Source organism: Stegostoma tigrinum, chromosome 4 (assembly GCF_030684315.1).
Source record: "Stegostoma tigrinum isolate sSteTig4 chromosome 4, sSteTig4.hap1, whole genome shotgun sequence".
Classification (NCBI taxonomy): Eukaryota; Metazoa; Chordata; class Chondrichthyes; order Orectolobiformes; family Stegostomatidae; genus Stegostoma; species Stegostoma tigrinum.
The window spans coordinates 41,373,211-41,399,784 of NC_081357.1; the positions used below are offsets into that span (position 1 = coordinate 41,373,211).

General features: G+C 41.7%; 1 protein-coding gene across 17 annotated transcripts in view; it reads right to left on the reverse strand.

Annotated features, from left to right (window-relative positions):
• The window catches only part of eya4 (EYA transcriptional coactivator and phosphatase 4), a 526,724-nt gene that overhangs the window by 42,158 nt on the left and 457,992 nt on the right, over window positions 1–26,574 (reverse strand). For all 17 annotated transcript variants that reach the window (XM_059645294.1, XM_048531657.2, XM_059645296.1 and 14 more), the window contains one exon: window positions 22,993–23,082. In XM_059645294.1, the coding sequence (XP_059501277.1) occupies window positions 22,993–23,082 (90 nt within the window). The remainder of the gene's footprint in view (window positions 1–22,992; window positions 23,083–26,574) is intronic.

Consider the following 26,574-nt stretch of genomic DNA (forward strand, 5'->3'; position numbering starts at 1 on the left):
TATTGTTTTTATAAGAGACTATTTCAATAAAAGTGGAGTGTTTGCTAAGCTGAAGCTTGGTTTGGCAATTTGTAATAACAGTGACTGTTTAACAATATCACAATTTGTTTCACTATCTGGACTTTGGGAGAATGCACCACAGGAGATTTCTTTAACACAGTCAAGGACTGTGAGGAAGCCAAAAATCTGTGCCTAAAGCAGGCTGGGCAGGGCTCTCGACTGAAGCAGCCTTCAATTAAGAGACCAACAATGCCGGTCAACACAGAACCTACAGAAACCTAAAACAACCAAAGGTTACAGTCAATATCCTGCAGGCAGAGAAAGGCATATAGTTATGTTAATTGAACGTTTTATGAAAAAGGAAACAATACCTTGTTATGGATTACCAAACTGAATTAGAAAAAAAAACTTCCAAATTGTCACACCTTCATTAAATCTACTGAAAAACAAATGATACTGATTGAAAATGCAAACTTAGACTATTTCCACACTTCCAGTGCCTTCTCTGTGCACAAGTCAGGGCATCAGTCGGGCAACGTTCCAGCACCAACTCTAGCATAAGTTTAAAAAAGTTGAAAAAGAACATGGAATGAGAAAAGAGATGGCACATATAATGCATTTTGAGAAAAAGAAAGAAACAATGGCAGCAGATGCCCATGGAACAACAGAACAGAATCTGGTGGAACAGTAGAATAGAGTGTGGGTGGAACTAAAAGAATCACAAGTGTTAAATTTCTGTGTTGTGTCATTCTGTTGTGTCAATGGAAGAGCCAAGCCTTGGGGAGTGTAAATAATACGGTGGCTTTTTGTGGCTCTTCCACCGAAATGACAGCAGATGAGTGACAGATTCCCATGGAAATTCAAACATCCAGGGTACAAATACACAAACAAACACGAGAATTCTGGAGACAGTCAGAAAGGTCTGGCACAGTCCATGAAGTGAGAAACAGAGTTAATGGTTCAAGTCTTTAGTCATGTCAACTGGACTCAGAACATTAGCATATTAGAACATTAGAATATTTAAAAGGCATCCAGATGGGTATATGAATTGAAAGGATTTAAGAGGGTTCTGATGAAGGGTCACTGGACCCAAAATGTTAACTCTGATTTTTTCTTCACAAATGCTGCCAGACCTGCTGGACTTTTCCAGCAACTTCTGTTTTTGTTCAGCGTTTAGAGGGATATGCGCTGAATGCTGGCAAATGGGACTAGATTTACACAGGATATCCGGTGCATTAATAAGTTGAACGGAAGGGTCTGTTTCTGTGCTGTATACCTCTATGACTCTATAAGAGCCTTGACATTTTTGCACTGGAGCAGAGAATGTGAGAAGGAGGCAGTATAGAGGTTTTGAAAGTTATGTAAGAGTATTGAAAGACATTTTCCTCTGGTTGAGGAAGATGTAGTAATTAATTTAAAGTTGATATTGTGTGCATGAGGAGGGGAGGTTAGAAGATTCTTTTTACAGAGATGTTTGTCAAGCATGACTTGGATTTCCAGATGGGGGTCATTACAATACACAATGATGCGTCATTTAAGAAAAAAATAGTTACAATTGTAGATCTACTGTGGGATTAGTTTGAATTGGTCAAGCAAAGAGCTGGAATAGGCAGAAGAGCCTAAATAGTATGGTTTTGTGATTTCCTTTCATTGCACGGTCTGGTAGATCAGGGTATTGGTGTTTTTACCATTACTGCATCTGACCTTTATTCTGTCTGATAAATCATTTTCAGTGTAGCATCTTAACTTTTATCAATTTAGAAATTAGAAAGGATTTTAATTGGAATTCCGCAATAAATTGCAATTCATTGGAAGATGAGTCTGCTGGTTAGAGTTTTTTTTGTTAAATCATGATTGAGATCATATGTCAACTCAACCACAAAATACTGAAGTTGTATTGTAATTTTCATTACTTTCATTGAGGCATTGAATGGAACTAAAAGTTCAAAAATAAGCAACCCTGGTATTTAACCCTAACTATAATGTGATAACTAAAGACACAATAAAACCTGTATACTTCTATTCTACTCATGCATTAATTTTTTTTGTCAATAGCTGCAACACTTGCTCCTGACAGAACTCAAGTGCACCAACAAACCTGTTTGATAATACATCATTTATACATACCTGATTAACTAAAAAAAACTACATTATTTAGCAGCCTCTATCCCAGAAGCAGTTCTCAAGCTTTCCAGTATCAAGGCACACTTCATTGAGACAAACAATTCAATGACACACCCACTTTTCTCATTCTGCATGGATGGCATCAAGAGTCTACACATGAGTGGCTCTGAAGACTTGTGCAGTCAATAGGGGCATCGGACGTCAGCAGGAATTCCTTTCAATAACAGACACTAAGGTTCCACAGGAAAACTCTCATTTCACATCTGAAATCATGTTTCTTTCCTCTTGTCAGCTCACTCACGACCTGCCACAGATGTGGTCTAGAATGTATGTTGTTTAGGATTCCATCGGTAATGGTGCTACTGAGCCATTCTTGGTGACATATACAGAAGAGTATCTCTTCTCAGATGGAACGCTGTGGGGTTGCTGAATGGCTGTTGGTGCCAATCAGCAGGATGTCCCCTTGCCCATGTTTGCTTAATCTATTACCAACAGAGGACAACGTTGAGGACTCCTGTGATAATTCCTTCAGAAGTGCACACAACTATGCTCAGGTGGTTCAGTTCTGCCAGGGACAAAACTCATTTGGAGGAATTTTCTGCTTACTTAGGACTGAATGTCAACAATAACAGGTTTGGGAGAGTTGGTGAGGCAGAGCTGGGTGTTGTTGGCAAACTGACTGTGTCTTTTCACAACACGTTGTCTATGGGCAGCATGTAGATGATATATAGGAAGATCCACAGCTAGATCCTTTGAGCATACCAACAGAATTGTTGCGAAAATGGGGAAAAAAAATGCTCTGGCTATTGTTGGATAAGTATGAATGGAAGCAGGTGAGTGTAGTCTCACCCAGCAAAATAACTGTGGACAGATGCAAGAGGAGCACAGTAGGATCAACTGAGTCAAAGACCGCAAATGGGTCAAAAAGGAGTGGGACCATTTATCTTTGCCACAATTACATAGGATTACGTCATTGGTGACTTTGTTAAGAGCCCTTTTCATCATTGTGATAGGCAAAAAGGATTCAATGTGGAGATCCAGTAACAAGGAAATAAAAGCAAAAAAAATATAACCAGGAGATTAGAATCTCAGAGGAGGATGACTCCGAGTTAACTGGCCACAGCCCATGTCCTGTGCCCTAGTAAATAAGGTGACTTTGTGATGGAACATGGCCTCTGTGAAGTTATTACAGTGGCAATGGGAGATAACAGGACGTGCTTGAAGAACATTTGCTTGCAACTGTTGTCTTGGAGTTGGGGTAAGCATTTCTGGCATCATGCCTCTATTTGGGAAGCTTGACTCATTTGACCATGCTGTCGAAGAATGGGCCCAAAATGTTGAAAGAATGTAATATTTTTTCTGGGCAAATGACTTTGGGCCAGGTGAAAAGTAACAAGTAATCCTTCTGATTGCATGTGGACATAGAATCACAGAAGACAGAATCCCTACAGTGTGGAAACAGGCCCTTTGGCCCAACAAGTCCACACCAACCCTTGGAGCAACCCCCCAGACCCATCGCTTTATAATCCACCTCAGCTACACATACCTAAACACTACAGGCAATTTAGCACAGCCAATCCACCCAGCCTACACATCTTTGGACTGTGGGAGGAAACCGGAGCACCTGGAGGAAACCCATGCAGACATGGGGAGAATGTGCAAACTCCACACAGACAGTCGCCCGAAGGTGAAATTGAACCCAGGTCCCTGGCACTGTGAGGCAGCAGTGCTAACCACTGTGCCACCCCTACAGCATTTTCAGTAATAAGGGGCATACTTTCCTGGAGGCACTTGACATTAAAACCTTTCAAGAGTTGACAGCATTGGTTAAGGAATATTATGACCCCAAACCTCTAATCCTGAGACGCAATTGGTTTTTATTGGCTGTTAGGGAACCGGGTCAATCCATTTCGGGATTTGTGACAAGGTTACAGTGACCGGCAAAGGCATGTGATTTTCGGTTAACCCTGAATGAGATACTGACAGTCCGTTTGTTATGGGATTAATGACGGAACCACGCAGAAGCATCTACTAGCTGAAGCCCAACTGGACTTCAAACAGGCACAACAACTGGCCTTGTCATTAGAAAATGTGGCAAGTGGAGCACAGGAACTACAGGGCATCCCAATGGAAATGGACACCCTCGCCTGTCCTACAGAGCTTGGGGAACACCACTTGAATATAGGCAATCACAGAGCCTTATGCAGGCCGTGTCCTGAACAGAGAGACCCTAGACCAGCCTACTGCAGAACCTCACGACAAAGCCAAGCCTCAGCCAAGTGGCTAAACAGTTCTTCAGGATCTGCACTGATGAGCCATTGTAATTGCTGCTGGTATGTAGACTTGAGACAGCAAAGGAACCCTACAGGGCCTGACTGGAGTAGGAAATCTCGGAGGCTGGTACCCAGGACAGTGCACACCCTGGAAAGTTCCCTTACATGTGGGTTAGAACAATCAAAATGGTTAATGACGCCCAAATCAGAGTCAACTAAAATTAATGTTTGGTTAAATGATCCATGGATGTCGATAGCAGTCCAGCTATATAATTGGTTGCAGAGTCGGTGTACAGTGCACCAGAAAATAAAGGGAGAGTTGGTGATGGGACCCAGCCTCTGTGCAGTTATTTCACCTTCACCAGCTATTCTGTGCAGTTATTTCACCTTCACCAGCTATTACTGCCACTCCCTCTGGCAGCATCCATGGTCATTACTGAGCTGGAACATAAAAATATTAACAAATTTATGTCCACAAGGGGAAGTGATCAGATACATTTTGAAATGTACTCTGTTTCTTCTGGAAATGATTAACTTCACCCCTCCAAGCCTTTTGCATCTTTATCGGGTCTGGAACACACAGTCATGTTTAATGGAATGCTCACAGGGTAAATTGGGAAGTACCCACAAACTCCCTGGTTCAATACATGCTGCAGAGGCACCTGCTCAGCCCCCTTCTTCCCTGGAGTGCGATTTGGAGTGAGAGGTAGATACCTACAGAGTTGGAAATCTGCAGCTCCTCACCAAATCTGCAGCTCCCTCTGTGACCCCGCCACTGGGATTACATCAAATGTCCAGAACACATGTGCATTTGTAATCTCATTGTTGATAACTGTGGATTAAACCTTCTTCCACTCAAACTTTTCTGATGGACTTTTGTATGTTTAGACACTGAGGCTTAATATGACAACATGCAATAATAAATGCAAGAATGCCTACATTAAAATTAGTCCTGACAGCAATTAGTTGTAAATAATTCTCCTTTTCTCCATGTTGCAGATGGATTTCAGAAGATCTGGCATAGATTGTTGCTAAGGCTAAATGTTGCCCACCATTGTAAGTGAGGAGGAGGAGGAGATATCTTTCTGCCGAGCAGAAAATGTTTTGCAGATTTCTCAGATTAAAAGGAGATTTGCAAATTTAGTGCTTTCTTTGCTAGAGCTGAGAATGTTATAGATTGACCTGGTAAAGGTATTTGTGGTTACTGCAGGGGCATAAAGTTTAAAGTACTTACAATGAATCCACAGGCTGGTGAGATAATTAGAATAGGTTTTTAGGTAAATATAGAAAGGAGTTAAAACGATGCTTTAAACAAAGAGTGGTTTGGAATATAGAATTCTTTGCCACAAATTGCTACTGAATCAAGTCCATTATTGGTAGTTGGGTAGTTGCTTGAAAAAGATAAAGGTTAAGGCATATGGCAAGCAAAACGAATTGAATAGGCCAGACCATTCATGCAGAGAAAATAAGTGGCAGGAACATATTAATATGTCTTTTATGTTACATTGTTTGATATATACTACAGTGTGAACTATGTGCCTTCTTGTGGAGTAAAGGATAAACTATACTTTTACTCCAATGAATCAAACATGTTCCCAAATAAATACTAAAGATATCAAGTGACATGGACTGGGATGCAAATCTGCAGGGTTCCAGAGATGTCCATTCTTACAATCACTTGTATATGGTTATAATTATAATTAATAAAGTTTGATATTCACTGATATGGGTGGGCACTAACAACCATCAAGAAACCAGAACTGATCATACCATATGGTGGGAAGTGGTAGCCAGACCAACAGAACCAGCACCAAATCGAAACTAGTGCCTGTGGTAAAGCCCAGCAGCAGTATAGTGACCTTTATTCTTTATTCATTCACGGGATGAGGGCATCGCTGGCTAGGCAACATTTATTGCCCATCTGTAATTGCCCAGTGGGCTGTTCAGAGTCAACCACATTGCTGTGGGTCTAGAGCCACACGTCAGCCAGACCAGGTAAGGATGGCAGTTTCCTTCGCTAAATGACATTAGTGAACCAGATGGGTTTTTCCAACAATTGACAATGAATTCACAGTCATCATTAGACCGTTAATTCAGATATGTATTGAATTCAAATTCCACCATCTGCCACAGTGGGATTCGAACCCGGGTCCCCAGAACACTCTCAGGGTCTCTGGATTAACAGTTCAACAATTATTCTACTAGGCCATTGGTAGCAGGTAAAGGATGAGGCCAGCCCAGTCATCCAACCACAGAAGAGGAATAAAAGTCTCAAGGTAAGTCCAGCAGCAATAAATGAAAGACATCGAGCCTAAGCCAGTTATTGGACTGCAAAGGACGAAAGCTACAGAAAAGAGGAATCCCATGCAACCATGAAAAAGGGCAGTAAAACAAGTGTTGGCCCTTAGTCACAGAAATTTGAGGGTGCATACATGAGGATCAATGGTTGACACAACATCGTGGGCTGAAGGGCCTGCTCTGTGCTGTACTGTTCTATGTTCTATGTTCTATAACTCTATCAGCAGAATCACCTGACTAATGAAAAAGTCTTGCCTGTGCAAGAGTCTCTGGATCTTGGGTGGAGGAACCTAACCACACCATGTAATGGTTAAATTGGCAGTGACATCTGAGGAGATACTGCACTGTGCTAGGCCTTGATCAAAAGTCAGGCAAAGATCAGGCAGTGTGCTGTTGAATGGGATTGGCAGCTGTGCCCAGGCTACTTTCATCAGATAGAGAATAGAGAACAAAATCCAAAACTATGAAAACATGACTCCTACTTTATTTTGAGGTATAAACCCATCAAGATTGGGAAAAGTATAATTAACACAATCTGGAGTCAGGGAAACTACTGAATCTGTACCTCACTGATAACTGCCATCACAGTGAGGTTGTTGCTTCAAGCCCTATGGCATTTGTAGCCTAAATATCATCTTACATTAGTGAAAACCATGCAGTTTTCCAGACAGGCTGAAATTTGCAAGCAAAATGAACTTGACATGGTCTTATATCTACGGGGACACTGATTCGGTAGAATTTGTTAATCAGACAGTGACTAACATGTCAGCAAGAAAATAGATCCATTCCCACCACTGCTCCCTGTCTGCTTTGTGGCAGTAAAGGTCCACATCACTCCATTCTGCAATTGTTTTTGAAGTACATGATACCAAGGATCAACAACTGTTCTTCTGGGGCAAGTGGCAGAACCACAATTTATGGTGTGCAGGTAACATTATTGATGGCAAGAAAGCTAATCTTAATTTGGACAATGCACAGTTAATAGGATAGTAAGTTGTGAAAAGGACATTAGAAAGCTAGTTCCCATTATCTCTGATACAAAGAGACACAGATCATTTAAGTGAGGAGTTAAAAATCTGTCAAATTGAGTTCAATGTGGGAAAAGGTGAAATTGACAATTTTGGCAGGAAGAATAAAAATAAACATAAAAATAATAAAATTGCAGAGCTCTGAGATGCAGAGTGATCTGGGATCATGCAACCAGTGCCTGAAATGCAAGAGGTTAGTAAACACGTGCACCAAGTAATTTGAAAGGCAATAAAATGTTATCATTTATTGCAAGGGAAACTGAATACAAAAGTAAGGAGATTATGCATCAGTTATACAGGACATTGGTGAGAAGGAGTACAGTGTACTGTACTGCTCTCAACACTTAAGGTAAGATGTGGATGTGTTGGAATAGTTGGGGAAGATTTATAGGACTTGTATCTATAACTGGTGGCACATCTTATGTTGAAAGATTGAACAGGCTAGGCTCGTATCTGGTAGAACTTAGTAGAACAAGGCAAATTGATTGAAAAATAACATTCTGAGGGGTCTTTGTAGGGTGGATGTGGAAAGGTTGTTTCATCATGTGGGAGAATCTAGAACTGAGTTCACTGTTGAGAAATAAGAATTGCCCATTTAGGACAGCAACTAACGAATTACATTCATGAGCTATTCTTCCTGTCATTAATGAAATTATTGTCAAGAACATGTCTGATGCTGAGACTGACTATTCAAAACAGTTGTCAGACCATATTATTATGCAGGGACTTGATACAGATTGTGGTTATTATGTCACTGATAACCATGTAATCTTTCCTGCTGGAGACCCAAAAATCTTCATGTCTGCAAAATTGTTGCCTCACGCTGAAGGAAGTAAGGAAATGATACCACTCCTTACAGGAAGGGAAATTTCTATCATGGGAATTGTAGAGAAGTCCTCATTTTTTCATTTCCAGAATGCTCTTCATTCTTCTTTTCATCTCCCTTCAAATACAGTGTAAAACTAAAGGGCGCAAGAGGGAGAATATAACTTCATTGTCTTCCTTTCATGGAATGTGATCATTTGAATTCTGGAGCATGTGGTGTTGAATTATTTTTTCCTTGATTGGTTTTTACTGCTGTTTCATTCAGCTTATTGTAAGTCTCACAGCCCAGCAACCTGCTGTCGTGGGAAGATGAGACCCTATTCCACCAAAGTGATGGCATTCCAAGGAAATGAGAAGTGTCATCTTGTACATTCTCCATCAGAGCCAAAAACAATGTTGTTGATTGATGGCGCAGGCACAAAAGGGTATTGGGGATGATGAACTGGAGATGAGAGGAGGAAGGAACAGTAAATAGTTCATGAGGTTAACAATGTGTGGGAAGAACACACTTTGGAAGATGTGGAATGAAGAACATAAGAAACAGGAACAAGAATAGACTATTTGGCCACTCATAGTTGCCTGGGCGATTCAATGAGATCTTGGCTGATCTGGTCTCAACTCCTCTATAATGCCAAATCATCATAGCCCTCAACCAGCATTCTCTCTTGTTTCTTTACTTCCGCATGGACCTCTGTGGACTGTGTGCAGTCAAACTGAGTTATTTCCAGTCAATGCTGTGTTACGTGTTGGCACTCGGATTGCTGTGTGTGAGCTACCACAAAGCATAGAAGAAAAATTGCCCTCAAATCTTTGATATTTCAGAAATCTATCCACCTTCTTTAAAAATACTTTCAATGGTTTAACCTCCACAGCTCTCTGTAGTAGAGAATTCCAAATATTTACTACCCGCTGGGAGAAGAAACTCCTTCACATTTCTGTTTTAAATAAGGGTCCCCATATTCTGTACTTACACTTCCTAGTTTGAGTTTCTCCCTTTCATGGAAACATCTCAACATCTACCTTGTCAAATCCCCTCAGAATCTTGCTTATAAAGGGTTAACAATATGCTCTTAATAATAACTACTGAGCATCTGCATAAGCAGCTATGTAATGGCGATAGCAGAGGCCATGCATGTGGGAAGCAAGACGGGATTGTTACAGAGATGTCCTCTCTTACCATCTTTTGTGGATAGTTATAGTTAATAAAAGTTGTTGATGTTTCCTGACATGGGTGTACACTACCAAGTATCAACAACTCAGATCCAATCCTCTGACACTATTTAGGCTCAAACCTTTGAACTCCCCTTCTAACATCATAGTAAGCGTATCTACACCAAACGGATTGCAGCGGTTCATGAAGGCAGCTCACTACCTCCTTTTCAAGGACATAGGGATCAGCAACAAATGCTGGCCCAACTAGCAGAGCCCAGATCTCAATTCATGGATTAAAAAAATGTAATTTTAAATACTGCTGAAAAATACTAGGTAAAACTAAGCAAACAGGAATAAATTGTGAGAGAAAAATCCTTCGCCTACAAACATGTCCAATTGGTAACTAATTTGCCAGATGTGGAGTGGTTTGTGAACATTTTGTTAAATTTAAATGTCATATCTTTTTACTATGTATATGGGTATGGTTTGACAAAGGATATTTGGCATTATGAGTAAATTATTTTGTCAAGGCACTCAATGATTAGATTTTTAAAATGGATATTGTGGATTAGTCTCTCATGATAGAAGCTATAATATTTCAATTCTATTGAAGGCACTTTACTTTTTCTTAAAGAGTCTTCCTTTCACAAAGCAGTTCTATGCAGATTTTTCAAAACCATATACAATTCAAAATGTTTCATCGATTGACAGAACTCTTAAAGGCACAACACATTCGAGCCCTGTCAATATCACCACTCTGCAAGCTTTTAATTGATTATTCCCAGAAAGACTTTCCATGTTGGCTACACAATTGATCTCTGCATCACAAGAATTCTGCTAGTAATTTAACAGAATGCAATGTTAATTTTATTGGTTGTCAAGAATATTCAATTTATGAGGTACACTAAATAACTCACAAGTGCCAAAAGTTCTCATAAAGAAGGTAATCAAACTCACACTTCTTTAACAGGAAAAAGTTCATTAAGTACATCTTACGATATAACTTCATTCATCAATAATCTCATGTAATATGAGTGTGGACATCTGAAAATATCACTTTGCTCATAGAAGGGGCAAATTTTCAGAAAAGAACACTTCATTAAGTGTCAGAAGCAAAATACTGCAGATGCCAGAAATCAAAATAAATGGTCATGACCTGAAATGTTAAGTCATGTAGATTCTGCCAGACTTGCTGAGTATTTTGTAGGATTTTCTGTTTTTATTTCATTAACGAGAACTATTTTCTTCTTTTAATTAGAAAGGTCATGTGTTCAAGTTCCACTGGTGAGGTTTTTGCACAAGATCTGGGCAGCTAATAATCTGCCACCACAGTGTGGGCCTTGCCCCGGCTGGGTCTTTGTACCCGATGCAGTAATATTTATGTTAACTTCTGTAATGTAAGAACTAGACATGGGTTATACGGTACTGAAAGACTCTACAAACATTTATGTCAGCTCCTGATACATACATATATCAGAGTCACAGGCACTTCAGTGTCTGGGTTAATATTAAGCTATTCAGTTACAAACAGTAGCACGCGTTCTAACAGTGTGTCATGTTTCCAGTGGCCGCAGCAAAGCTGAAATTTGAGACCTTTATGTCCTCAGGTCACATGTTATGATATGCTAATGACACCATGAGTCTTTTAAAGGCATCCTACATACTGTTGCAACATAACAGAGCAGATATTTAGCCCAGCAGTCCATGAGTAGTGTGCTGTCAGAGGTGCTAACTTGCGGTTTTAAAATGAAGTCTACGTGCCTTAGCAGATGACATTCAGATACAGATGCTCTCATGGAACTCTCTGAAGAGGAGCTGTGACGCCTCTCAAATTTGTTCCCAACTTTTCAGAACACTAAACCCTTCAATTAGGCTTCACCCTAGCCTCAGGACCAAAATGTGGGCTTTCAGTGTCACAAAGGATAAACAAGGTGATTATAGCAGTGGTAAACATTTCCTCATCATTCTTCTTGACTTGTTTATTGCTCTTGATATGGTTGATAACACTGTCCTCCTCCAACACCTCTCTACTATTATCCCCTGACACTCATCTGGGTTCTATACTTATTTATCAAATCATAACCAATAAGTGATAAAGATTATTTTCCTATTTCTGTTCCATTACCTATCGTGATCTGAATGATCCATTGTTAAGCCCATTGGTCCTCAGCAATATCACCGGAAAATACGAAGGTCAGATTTTAAGTCTATGCCGATGACACTCACCACAACCTCAACTATCATTTCTTTCAACGCCCCCACTGTTTCTAAATACTGAGACTGCTTGACCAACATTCAGAACTCCCAAAGATTTGCACCCATTAAATAATGTTCCTGAACAACTAATTCCATTGCTGTCCCTAGAAACTGATTGAGACTGAACCACACTCTTCATGGCCATTTTGATATTTCTGACCATAAGATGAGTTTCCTGCCATATATTCATACCATCACAATGTCCCTGCCTCAGCTCAACTGATGTTGAAATCTTCATCCATTAGCCCTAAGCTTGTTTATTCTAGCAATCTCCTGACCAGGCTCTGTGGTTCTGTAACCCAGAGATCACCCAAAACTCTGCTGACCGTGTATCTACTGTCACGAAATCCTGTTCACTCATCTCCCCTGTGTTGACTGACCTGCACTAGCTGTCACTTAAATTTGATTTTAAATTCCAAACTTCCAGGCTATCACCCCTCCCTATTTCTGCAAATTCCACCATTCCCACAGCCCTCTGAGACCTCTGCATTCCTCCACTTATGACCTTTTCAGAATTCCTGGTATTAACTGTTTCACCACTGGCAGCCATGTTTTCAGCTGCCAAAGACCTAAGCTTTGGAATTCCCTCACTAAACCTCTTCATTAGTATTTCTCCTTCAAGACATTACTAAAAGCATATCACTTTTATTGAACTTTTTGTCATTTGTCCTCATGCCTTCTTACGTGACTTGCAGTTAATTTTTTTTATAAGGATCTTATGCGTTATCTTGGAATATTTCACATTGCGAAGAACACCGTCGTAAGTTCAACGACAACAAAAACAGAAGTTGCTGGAAAAGCTCAGCAGGTCTGGCAGCATCTGTGAAGAGAAAACAGGGTTAACATTTTGGATCTGGTGACCCTTCCTTAGGACTGACGGTAGCTGGGAAAATGTCAGCTTATATGCAGAAGATAAGGTCAGGGGTGGGACTTCGGAGTAAATGATAGGTGAGGATAGAGCCCAAAGAAAGAGAAGAAGAACAGTTGGGCAGGCAAAGGGGTGGGTAACGATCTGGCGAGGAAGGTGAATAGTTGTTAATGGGAACTATTAGTGACGAACAACGGGTTGTGTGTAATAGCAGACTGTGATTACAAGGTGTGGTGTGTGGGGTAGGGAGCGAGGACATGGGAGAGCACGAGTTCTAAACTCACTGAACTCAATATTGAATCCAGAGGGCTGCAGGGTTCCCAAGTGCAAAATGAAGTGTTGTTCTTCCAACTTGCGCTGAGCTTTGCTGAAACACTACTGCAAGTCTGAGACAGAGGTGTCGGCCAGGGAACAGGGAGGTGTGTTAAAGTGGTGGGCAACTGGAAGCTCAGTATCTTTTTTGTGGGCAGAACGTAGATGTTCTGTGATGTGGTCACCCAGTCTAAGGTGGAATTGAGGAACCACAAAGGCAAAAAAACTATAATGGGAGTTATGTACAGACCTCCTTACAGTGATCAGGACCAGGGGCGCAAGATGCACCGAGAAATAGATAGAGCATGTCAGAAAGGCAAGGTCACGGTGATCATTGGGGATTTCAATATGCAGGTGGACTGGGTGAATAATGTTGCCAGTGGATCCAAAGAAAGGGAATTCATGGAATGTTTGCAGGATGGCTTTTTGGAACAGCTTGTGATGGAGCCCACAAGGGAGCAGGCTATTCTGGACTTAGTGCTATGTAATGAGGCAGACTTTATAAAAGACCTTAACGTAAGGGAACACTTAGGAGGCAGCGATCATAATATGGCAGAGTTCAGTCTGCAGCTTGAAAGTGAGAAGGCAAAATCGGATGTAATGGTGTTACAGTTAAATAAAGGTAATTACAGGGGCATGAGAGAGGAATTGACGAAAATCGACTGGAAGCAGAGCCTAGTGGGGAAGACAGTAGAGCAACAATGGCAGGAGTTTCTGGGTGTAATTGAGGACACAGTACAAAGGTTCATCCCAAAGAAAAGAAAGATTATCTGGGGTGGGATTAGACAGCCATGGCTGACAAAGGTAGTCAGGAAATATATCAAAGAAAAAGAGACAGCCTATAAAGTGGCCAAGAGCACTGGGAAATCAGAAGATTGGGAAGGCTACAAAAACAAACAGAGGACAACCAAGAAAGCAATAAGGAAGGAGAGGATCAAGTATGAAGGTAGGCTGGCTAGTAATATTAGAAATGATAGTAAAAGCTTCTTTCAATACATTAGAAACAAACGAGAGGCAGAAGTAGACATTGGGCCGCTCCAAACTGATGCTGGAAGGCTAGTGATGGGAGATAAGGAAATAGCTGAAGAACTTAATGAGTACTTTGTGTCAGTCTTCACAGTGGAAGACATGAGTAGTATGCCAACAATTAGGGAGAGTCAGGGGGCAGAGTTGAGTATGGTAGGCATTACAAAAGAAAAAGTGCTCGAAAAGCTAAAAGGTCTAAAAATTGATAAATCTCCTGGCCCGATGGGGTACATCCTCAAGTTCTGAGGGAGGTGGCTGAGGAAATAGTGGAGGTTTTGGTCGTGATCTTTATAACTCACTGGAGTCAGGGAAAGTCCCAGATGATTGGAAAATTGCTGTTGTAACCCCCTTGTTTAAGAAAGAATCAAGGCAGAAGATGGAAAATTATAGGCTGATTAGACTAACCTCAGTAGTTGGAAAAATTCTAGAATCATTGTCAAGGATGAGGTTTCTAAATTCCTGGAAGTGCAGGGTCAGATTAGAACAAGTCAGCATGGATTTAGTAAGGGGAGGTCGTGCCTGACAAACCTGTTAGAATTCGTTGAAGAGGTAACAAATATGTTAGACCAGGGAAACCCAGTAGATGTTATCTATCTAGATTTCCAAAAGGCCTTTGATATGGTGCCTCACAGGAGGCTGCTGAGCAAGGTGAGGGCCCATGGTGTTTGAGGTGAACTACTGGCTTGGATTGAGGATTGGCTGTCTGACAGAAGGCAGAGGGTTGGGATAAAAGGCTCTTTTTCGGAATGGCAACTGGTGACGAGTGGTGTCCCGCAGGGTTCAGTGTTGGGGCCATAGCTGTTCACTTTATATATTAATGATCTGGATGAAGGGACTGGGGGCATTCTGGCGAAGTTTGCTGATGATACAAAGATAGGTGTACAGGCAGGTAGTACTGAGGAGGTGGGGAGGCCGCAGAAAGATTTAGACAGTTGAGGAGAGTGGTCCAGGAAATGGCTGATGAAATTCAATGTGAGTAAATGTGAGGTTTTGCACTTTGGAAAAAAGAATACAGGCATGGACTATTTTCTAAATGGTGAGAAAATTCATAAAGCAGAAGTACAAAGGGATCTGGGAGTGTTGGTCCAAGATTCTCTAAAGGTTAACTTGCAGGTAGAATCCGTAATTAATAAAGGGAATGTAATGTCGTTTATCTCAAGAGGGTTGGAATATAAAAGCAGTGATGTGCTTCTGAGACTTTATAAAGCTCTAGTTAGGCACAATTTAGAATGCTGTGTCCAATTTTGGGCCCCGCACCTCAGGAAGGACATACTAGCGGAGATTCACACGGATGATCCCTGGAATGGTAGGTTTAACGTATGATGAGCGGCTAAGGATCCTGGGATTGTGCTCATTAGCGTTTAGAAGGTTGAGGGGAGATCTAATAGAAACTTACAAGATAATGTATGATTTGGAAGGGGTGGATGCTAGGAAGTTGTTTCTGTTAGGCGGGGAGAATAGGACCCGTGGGCACAGCCTTAAAATTAGAGGGGGTAAATTTAAAACTGAAATGAGACAACATTTCTTCAGCCACAGAGTGGTGGGCTTGTGGAATTCATTGCCATGGAGTGCAGTGGAGGCCGGGACGTTGGATGCCTTCAAGGTAGAGATTGACAAATTCTTGATCTCAGAAGGAATCAAGGGCTATGGGGAGAGTGCAGGGAAGTGGAGTTGAAATGCCCATCAGCCATGATTTAAATGGCGGAGTGGATTTGATGGGTCGAATGGCCTTACTTCCACTCCTATGTCTTATGGTCTTATGGTCTTATTGATGGAGGAGAATTGCTCCCCGAAACCTTTAGTGGAGAGAACATTTTGTGGAGAGTCATTCTCCTGTATGCAGCTTCTCATTGGAGTAGGCACAACTTCATTCTCCTGTCGTGATGGGTACAATAATCCCCGTAATGCTCACAGGTTTTTTGTACACAGGGAAGAAAACCCTTCTTATGTCTCTGTCAGCATATAGCAAGACTTACTCCAAAACTACAAGTAATCTAAACAGCTTCAATAAATGCACAGCTCTTCTCATAAACTTCACTTGAGCAGAATTCGAAAGCATTTCATTTGCAAGTTGGTTGCTGACCCTGTAAATAACGCAAGTGGTATATTTCATCTGTAGTAGATTGTACATGATTTGGAGTCACTGATAACTAGACCTGTGTGCTTCAAATGAGCAGAATGTGTCAGATTAAGCTTAGAGGTTATTTGATTGCCTACACTGCATGTTTGCAGTATACACATGGCACAACCGTCTAAAAGCCTTTACAAATATATTGCACCATTGAGTCAAAATTTGGGGTCTTTATGTCTTATACACGAGATTTCTGGGGTGGAATTTTCCCAGGCCCTGGACAATGTGGGTTATAGCAAGAAATTTGGGAGAACTGCATGAGATGTCAAACAAAGCCTTTCTCAACATCAATGCTAGCAAGACACCTTTTCCAACCGCATGTGAAATGTTGAGACAAGATCCTCATTGGTGAGCGGCGAGAGGCTTATCAATGGAGGTAATTGCTCACTATCAACCTCATTGCTGCTTCTATCTCATTAATATGTAGGCTCCCATTCTTCCACCTGTCACATAGAAACTAGTTACCGAGACTTGCTGGCATGGAAGTCTGACCAGGTACCTGGTGGCTTCAACTCGCTGCTTTCTCATGTTCTCCTGGGCCTTCCCTTTGATCTTCAGCACCAGCCTTTCAGGGCATGCTCCATGGGTAATGGCTGCATATACCTTACTCGACAGTCATGGATATCACACCAGACCCTTTGCGTCATCATGACACATCTTGGATGTTTTACAGTATGTGCCTGCATTTTGTAGTACACTGGTACTTTTCATTGCAATGCTCCTGCAAGAACACTGTGTGCACAGGAAAAGGATGCCAGCTCAACGACTGAGTCAGGCTGCATCTCAAGGCTGCTCACTTGCTTTCTTAGTGCTCAATCATTTGGTATCTACTTGGATGTTCAAATCATGTCTGCCTTTCAGTGCTTCGCCTCCTTTGGTGCATTTTAAAATCTAGCGAGACCTTCTTTCTTTTATATCATTTTTGGTTTGGAACTGTGAGCTGAGAGCTAAAGATGATCGTTGGATTGTAAGTAGCAGTTTGTTTTAGTAGAAGATAACAAACTGATATTTATGTATGAGGCCTGAAAGTTTATTGCAGGTTCATTCTTGATAGAAGTGCTCTATGAATATTCTGACTTTGGAGAGGTATTTTGCTCAGCCAGATAGCAAATGTTGAATGTTAACTGGGACTTCAAGGGGAGAGGTTTATGGGCTGTGTTTGAATCAGAAGGATTTTGACTACCACAGCTGCAGGATGGAGATTTGATTGCTCCTTGGTTGTTCTCTCATTATCAACATATTGAAAGTTCAGAAAATAGAATCTCATTTTAAGAATTAAATGAATATTCCTTGGAGCCCACTGGAAGCTACCTGCATGCATTGATGTAATCAAAAACCAAACAACATACAGTCCTATGTGTCTGTGAGATTACCAATTGTGAAAGCAGCTTAAATGAACCAGCCAGTCAGGTATGATTTATTTTTCCCTTTTGATTTATCCCTTCACTGTGTCTGTCTATGGTTGAGAGGGTGGAGGCTAGAATCAAAGATTGGGTTAATTTGGCTGGCATTAATTAGATTACCTTGTGGCTTAATTTTGCTCTTCTAAATCTTCTCCATTATTAATAAATTGTGAAATCATCTGTTAAGCTATAATCCTGGTTTCTGGTAAGAGTTATTCACAAAGTCTGGTACTGGTTATTCAAAAAGTCTGGTTAGGAGCCATTGTGGTCAATTTTCAGGGTCATTGAGTATTTTAATTTTACACTGTTGTGAATACAATGATAGAGAGGCTGATTTGATTTGGCTGTCTGTCTCTGTGCCAATAACAGGATTAACGGTAGCTCTGTCTTGCCTGATAGTTTAGTGCAAACACAAGGCCAGGGCAGCTTGTCACGGCTGTCAACAGACATTATTGAAAAAGGTGGACATGTTTGTATCCAGAACAGTGCTACATCAACATTCACAACTGCACCATGTACCAGCAGAGAACATTGCAAGCAAACACCCATTTCTCAAAGTCCAAGGGCAGAAGTCCTCAGTTAGGCCAAGGGAGACAGCATTCAGTTAGTGGCATCAGCACAGTTAATGAAGAGCATTATCTGTTATTAGTCCATCATTTGGGCATGGTCTGCTGCTTGGGGAAGTCACGGTTAGCCACATTCTTTATAGAGTGTGAGGAGATGAATGATGGGCACCCACCATCTCCCTCAGCTTTTTCCTATGTAGGCTGTTTTCTCTTGTAACGAGAGATGGCAGGAACTAGGTGAGATGAAAGTTGGTGGCACAATTGCTAGTGCTGTTGCAGGTTTTAGGCTTGGAGAGTGGAGTGTGGAGGTGCAAACTTGATGGGTGTGTTGATACATACAATCTTCTTGGAGATCTTCTCCACTTTGAACCAGCAGTTGGTGGTGCCGATGCTAGCTATGATTCCAAATTCCTACTTTAAAAATAAAACTAGTCTGACTCCAAACCACAACACAAACAGATTCTAAACAAGGCCTCACATCTAACATGCATTGTCTGACCTAAAATGTCACCTCTTATATACAACGATAAAAGCTTTAGTTCTTCAGTTCTGTGACTTGAAAACAATTCAGGGAATAACACATACATATAAATCAATTAAAACCTTCTAACTGATTAAAGATTTAACAGCATCTTAGGTTTGTCTAACACATCCTCATCAGTGGTGTGACTCTTTGATCTTTTACTCATAGGTTCTGTGTCTGATACTACCCCTCTCACTAACACCTGAAAAAAGACTGAGGCTCCAAAAGCTTCTGTTTTCAAATAAACCTGTTGGACTATAACCTGGTGTTGTGTGATTTCTGGGTTTGTTCTGAGTGAGTAGGAGGTCCACAGGCCATGCAGGGTCAGTGCTGTGGGGCGCTGGGTGGGTGCGAAGAATGCAACATTGAGAATTTGTTTTAATTCATTCATGGGATGTTGGTGTTACTGGCTAGCCATCATTAGTTTCCCATCCCTAATTGTCCTTTAGAAAGTGGTGACGAACTGCCTGAATGAACTGCTGCAATCTATTTTGTGCAGGTTGACTTCCAATACCATAAGGGAGGGAATGCCAGGATTTTGACCCAGTGACAGTGAAGGAATGGCAATATATTTCCAATCAGGATGGTGAATGGGTTGGAGGAGAAGTAGTAGGTAGTGGAGTTCCCATGTATCTGCTGCCCTTGTCTTTCTAGATGGGAGTGGTCAAGTGTCTGAAAGGTTCTGTGTAAGGAGCTTGGATGGATTTCTGCAATCATTCTGTGGATGGTACACACCGCTGCCACTAAGCATCAATGGTGGACCAACTACAAGTTTGTGGATCTCGTGCCAATCAAGTGGGCTACTTTGTTCGAGATAATGTCAAGTATCTTGAGTGGTGTTGGAGCTGCTCTCATCCAGGCAAGTGTGGACACTATTCTATCATAATGCTCAGGCTTTGTGGATTCTGGAGGTGAGTGACATGCTACAGGATTCCTACACGTGTTCTTGTAGATACCATATTTCTATTGCGAGTTCAGTTCGGTTTCTGGTCAATGATGACCTCAGGATATTGATAGCAGGGTATTCAGAAATGGATGAATGTCAATGGGTGTGGTTAAATTTTCTCTCTGAAGAAGATGGTCACAAACTGGCTCTTGCGCAGTGCAAATGTTACTTGCTGTTTGTCAGTCCAAGTCCTGATATTGTCCAGGTCTTGCTGTGTTTGAATACGAGTTGCTTCTGTCGCAGAGGAATTGTGCTAAACGCTCTGCAATCATCAGAAGATAGTTGGGCCGAAGACATTGCCCAAAAGAACTTCTGCAGTGTTGTCCTGGAGCTGACATGACTGACCTCCAACAACCACAACCATCTTTCTTTGTGTCAGATCTGACTCGAATCAGCAGAAACGTTTCCTGATTCCTACAGATTCCAGTTTTATCAGGACTGCCTGAGTCCACACTGAGTCAAAGGTGGCCTTAATGTCATGGCAGTCACTCTCACCTCATCTCTGGAATTCAGTACTTTTCTCCAAATGTGAACCAAGGCTGTAATGAGGCCAGAAGCTGAAAGGCACTGGCAGCACCCAAACTTAGCATCAGTGAGCAGACCCTTGGTGGAGGGTGTTGTAGCACCAGGGACTGCATGAATATGAGGTAGGAGTGAGAAGATAGTGTCACCCACCCTGGTGGAGCAGAGAAGGTGACTGATCTTCCTGCGGCATACTGCATGTTCCTCCAGATGGTCGAGACTGCAAATAGCTGGATGGCAACTTCAGAGTGTCTGGCACAGTCTGGTGTTGTGTCCTCCTTTTGACGGTCCTGTGGGAAGAGGACTATCCCCCTCTGCACCATCCTGTCAATAGGAACCTCCACATCTTTGTTCACAAAGCAGCACATCAATTTCCCCTTATCTGTTCTCGGGCAGATGTCATGAATTGAGCATGACAACTCTGGACTGCCAGTGCCTGTCTGGGTACACAATGGCCTTACAAAGATCCCGGGATGTCCCAGCAGTGACAAACATTTCTAGCAACAGTGAGTGTGGGAATCAGGCTAGCATTAGACAAGAGGAATGTCAAGGGATGTGGTAGATAGTTAGATTCCCTACAGTGTGGAAACAGGCCCTTTGGCCCAACAAGTCCACGTCACCCCTTGGAGCATTCCACCCAGACCCAGACCCATCCCTCTATAACCCACACACCCCCCAACAGCACGGGCAACTTAGCATGGCCAATCCACCTAGCCTGCACATCTTTGGACTACGGGAGGAAACTAGAGCACCTGGTGGAAACCCACGCAGACACGGGGAGAATGTTCAAACTCCACACAGACAGTTCCTTGAGGATGGAATCAACCTGGGTCCCTGGCACTGTGAGGCTACATTGCTAACCACTGAGCCACCGTGCCACCCCAAAAGGTGAGTTTGGGGTGATCATGTCAGAAAATGTTCTAGCACTTGCAGAGAGAAGGTGGGAGACCCTCTACGAAACTCAGTGAAAATCAGCTTTGCCAAATTACGTAAAGTTCAGCCCCCAGAGTCAATTACACATCAATTCTGTTCTACTGTGGTTCGGAGGGGGAATAGAGCTATTAAGTATTCATAACAGGCAGTAGCTTCACTTAATCCTGTACTGCATCCCCATGTAAAAACGAATAAATAATGCATTCAACATATATTATGCAACATGGAAACAAAAACAGTAGATGAAATGATGATTGCAATGAGGTAAAAAGGACCACAGTAAAATTAATTGTTGCTGATAGGTAAAACTAACTCGGTAGCAAAAGAAAAAACACTTGTTCCAAAACATCATCGCTTAAAAAATAAACTTATTTTGATTCATGTATTGCAGTTCATGAAAAAAAATAAAATTGGTCAACAAGAACAAATTTGGATAGCATTAGAACCAGCATTTCCAATGTTGTTGCCATAATAAGTAGTATTACTTGTGGCTTCGTACAGAATGTAAGTGTTTCTGTTCTCAGAATAAAATCGCTATTAATACTTTAATGATCAAGCATCTAATTTAATCACACATAATATAGTTTCATTTAATCTTCTATAGCTAAAGCCTACATTTTCCATCAATGCAATTAGCATTGAAATGGTAGAATTACATTTATTTTGATGAAAGAAGCATTTCAACACAATTGGTCATCATCTTCCCAGTTACTCTATCATTTTCGTGGAACTGTAATATTGGCTAAATTCGAAATCATGGTTAGAACCCTTGATTGCTTCTGGTTGTGCCCTTGAGTTATATAAGTGATTTACTTTAATATGGCTCTTTTCACTTCATTAGAATCATTATTTCATCAACATTCACTTTAATCATTGCATAATAAATGTGAAATGCATTATTTACTTCTGTACGGGGGATGCTGTACGGGGTTAAGTGAAGCTACTGCTTAACATGAAAAGTTAATATGCTCCCTGCTAAGCTCAGTTAAACAGGATTGATGTGTAACTGACACCAGATTTCTCATGTAATGCACACATACTGCCATTTTCAACTGAAAGTTACTACTCAACCCCTCCTTGGGACAAAAAGTGCCCCTCTCAAATATACTCCATACCCTTTAAATTACAACTTTTGTTTTAAGTTTTAATCAGTTTCTGATCTGCTGGAAGAGGAAAATAGGTGATATGAGGAATGAAGTTGCGATCTGTTTTCATATTGCTATTGTGGAGGAATGTCCTTTCTCTGTGAAGCACTACTTAGTGTCCCGGCCAAGAACTGGCAAAACATATCCAACAAGTAGACAAGCCTGCATGTCAGGCAAAGCTGGAACTTGGACTAATGGCCCCCGGCTGGTAGTCAAGGGACTGACCGAGCTATCAAGTACAGAGTTTACAATTCTTTGAATCTCGCATTCTCCAATTCTCCAGTTTAAAACAAATTCACACATCAACTCACATCTAAGGTAAATGTGAGTGATCAATTTTCTCATCAAAACAGCATATAGAATCTTTATTTTCAAAATAAAATGAAAGAAAAATCCTCTGAATATTTAGAGTCACCTACCATTTCAATGCTGCAAAACAACATTAACTTTAATGACGCCTGTGTCAATCAGTCCAACAGGGTTTGACATCATTAAGTAAAAAAACATGCAATTCATATTCCCCCTCTCATCATAAAAAGGCTTTAATTAATCCCAGTGAAAATCATGAAAAATGAAACTTGATAGAGTTCCCATGAAACTGAAAACATATCTGGACTCTAAGCCAAATTAATTTCTTCCGTAAACTATAAAATATCCATACCTCTAGATCATTGAAAAATAAATGTGTGTCAGCCAGATTAAAAATCATTTCTTCCATTCGAAGTCCAAGTGTAACTGCTATAGGTGGATCCTGTAAAACAAAGATTACCATCAGAACCAGAAAGTTACTTTGTAAAGTCCAGCATTTACTTCACTATTTTACATTCTGTACACTTAATGATAATAAGACTTTTTGATTATAAGTTGAAGACGAGCTTCCCGCAACCTAGAGTAAATTTTGAAGGCAAAGCGCACTCCCAGATCACAAAAACAGACGGAACCGCAAGTTGTGAGAGGGATATAGACAGTTTGCAGACAGATATTGATAGGTTAAGTATGTGGCAACAAATTGGCAAATGGAGTGGAACGTGGGAAAATGTGAAGTTGTTCATTTCAGAAGTCAGCACAAAAGAACAGTGTATTATCTAAATGTGAAAAAATGTAGAAAGCTGTAAGACAGAGTTGGGGGATACTTGTGCACAAAGCACAGAAGTCCAGCACACAGGTACAGCAGGTAATCAGGAAGGCTAATAGAATGTTGGCCCTTATTTCAAGGGGGTTGGAATATAAGAGCAGGGAGTCTTACTGCAAATGTACAAGGTGCTGGTGAGATCACATCTGTAGTACTGTGAGCAGTTTTGGCGCACTTGTTTATGTAAAGATATTATTTCATTGGAGGCAGTTCAGAGAAGCTTCACTACGATGATCCTTGAAGTGTAGGGATTGTCTTATGAGCAAAGGTTGAACAGCTTAGGACTGTATTCACCAGAGTGAGGTTTGGCCTTGGAGGGGCTGTTGGTTTTAGAGGGTGAAGGTCGGGTGGTGTTGGGGATGTTTGTAGATAATGGTGGTGGAGGAGGCCTCTGACTGATACAGTATATACAGGAAGGAAGCACTCTCTGTTTTTATGGATCTGTGGCCTGCAGAGCTAACATGGCTGGAGGTCAGGTTGGGTGCAGAGTTATCCTGCCAGCCATTATACTGGAGTGCAGTGGAATGAGGATGCCAACTGGGTACTAATTGCCTACTTAAACACACCAATGAGGCTCCACCTAAGACCTCAATTGCCCTGGTATAATTGTGATGGGGTAGGATGGTGGTAGTAGTGGTATACACCTTAATTTATGGATTTAATTGTCATGATTGTAACCACGTCAGTGAGGTGGACCTCATGGAATATGAGATCCCTGATTGGGGCTGTTAATCCGATCTAATCAGGGAGCGCCGGTTGACAGATGTAAACAGGAATATCAAGGGTTCTGAGATAATGGGAACTGCAGACGCTGGAGATTCCAAGATAATAAAATGTGAGGCTGGATGAACACAGCAGGCCAAGCAGCATCTCAGGAGCACAAAAGCTGACGTTTCGGGCCTAGACCCTTCATCAGAGAGGGGGATGGGGGGAGGGAACTGGAATAAATAGGGAGAGAGGGGGAGGCGGACCGAAGATGGAGAGTAAAGAAGATAGGTGGAGAGGGTGTAGGTGGGGACGTAGGGAGGGGATAGGTCAGTCCAGGGAAGACGGACAGGTCAAGGAGGTGGGATGAGGTTAGTAGGTAGCTGGGGGTGCGGCTTGGGGTGGGAGGAAGGGATGGGTGAGAGGAAGAACCGGTTAGGGAGGCAGAGACAGGTTGGACTGGTTTTGGGATGCAGTGGGTGGGGGGGAAGAGCTGGGCTGGTTGTGTGGTGCAGTGGGGGGAGGGGATGCACTGGGCTGGTTTAGGGATGCAGTAGGGGAAGGGGAGATTTTGAAACTGGTGAAGTCCACATTGATACCATATGGCTGCAGGGTTCCCAGGCGGAATATGAGTTGCTGTTCCTGCAACTGCACCTCCCAGTCGCAAACCATTTCCACTCCCCCTCCCATTCTCTTGATGACATGTCCATCATGGGCCTCCTGCACTGCCACAATGATGCCACCCGAAGGTTGCAGGAACAGCAACTCATATTCCGCCTGGGAACCCTGCAGCCATATGGTATCAATGTGGACTTCACCAGTTTCAAAATCTCCCCTTCCCCTACTGCATCCCTAAACCAGCCCAGTGCATCCCCTCCCCCCACTGCACCACACAACCAGCCCAGCTCTTCCCCCCCACCCACTGCATCCCAAAACCAGTCCAACCTGTCTCTGCCTCCCTAACCGGTTCTTCCTCTCACCCATCCCTTCCTCCCACCCCAAGCCGCACCCCCAGCTACCTACTAACCTCATCCCACCTCCTTGACCTGTCCGTCTTCCCTGGACTGACCTATCCCCTCCCTACCTCCCCACCTACACCCTCTCCACCTATCTTCTTTACTCTCCATCTTCGGTCCGCCTCCCCCTCTCTCCCTATTTATTCCAGTTCCCTCCCCCCATCCCCCTCTCTGATGAAGGGTCTAGGCCTGAAACGTCAGCTTTTGTGCTCCTGAGATGCTGCTTGGCCTGCTGTGTTCATCCAGCCTCACATTTTAATATCAAGGGTTCTGTTCACTTTAGGAGCCAGCTCTGGGCTAGCTGGGTCAGTGTCATGTACTGTGCACATATAAATAACAGGTGACTTGATGATGGGACACTGACCTTTGTGGAGGTATTTCACCACTCATTTGTTTTTTCACCCTGATTGGTCCATAAAATTCATTCCAGTCACCAAAAAATTAATACTTGAAAGTTTTATCTCAATTTATTCAATGTTCTTACTTTAAAACCACTTAGTGCTTTCTTATTAAAACAAAATACAAGAAATAATTCAGGAGAAGGGTTTCCCGTTATGAATGAGAAATTTATGCTACATTATCTCTGGGCATAGTACATCATTACTTTGAATTGTGCAATTTCTGTAAAGATATACTTGTAAGACTGTACACACAACAGATCAGCACAGTGGAATGAATTTACAACAATGCTGCTGAGTCATTTGTGAAGCTGAAATGAGTATCATATTGGAAGCTCTGGAGTGCAATGTGCAGTGTCCAAATGCTTTGACCTTGTTGGGTTCAATTAAACAAGTCCAGAAAACTATTGCACCTGAATTTTCTCAATTTTATATTCCCACCTATCATTCCATGTTCTCTAACACTTTTTGGCTCAATGAAGAGAACTAGCTCCAGACTGAAAAGCCAATCATGTGAATTCCTTGCGATTCTGCTGGTTCAACATAGCCGTAAGGTTGATCTCAAAATTCCAAGTATGGAAATAATACCAAATCATTTTTGTTCAGGATTTTCTTGCAATCTTTTGACTTTTTCTTTAAAACGATATTGATTTTTATTTCAATCCATGCTTTTATGCTACACTCTTAACTGAATTGCTTCCATGACTGTATAGTTTTAACACACTGTGCCCACTGTGGATGAATGATAATCAAGTGGCTTAAAAGTTTGTTTTTTTTGATCCTGGAAGAAAGAATCTCTATTGTGAGTTTGGTACTTGCTTCAATGTGTACGAACCATTGCTTGTTTATATCCATTTTTAGATTTTGGTAGACACTAATCAGATGTGGCAAAATTTGAGTGTAAACAGATAATATTGAATTGGTGCACAAATTGGCAAAACTTCAGTGTAACTTCTTGATTTCTCCCCATTCTCAATTTTACTGCTTTATAA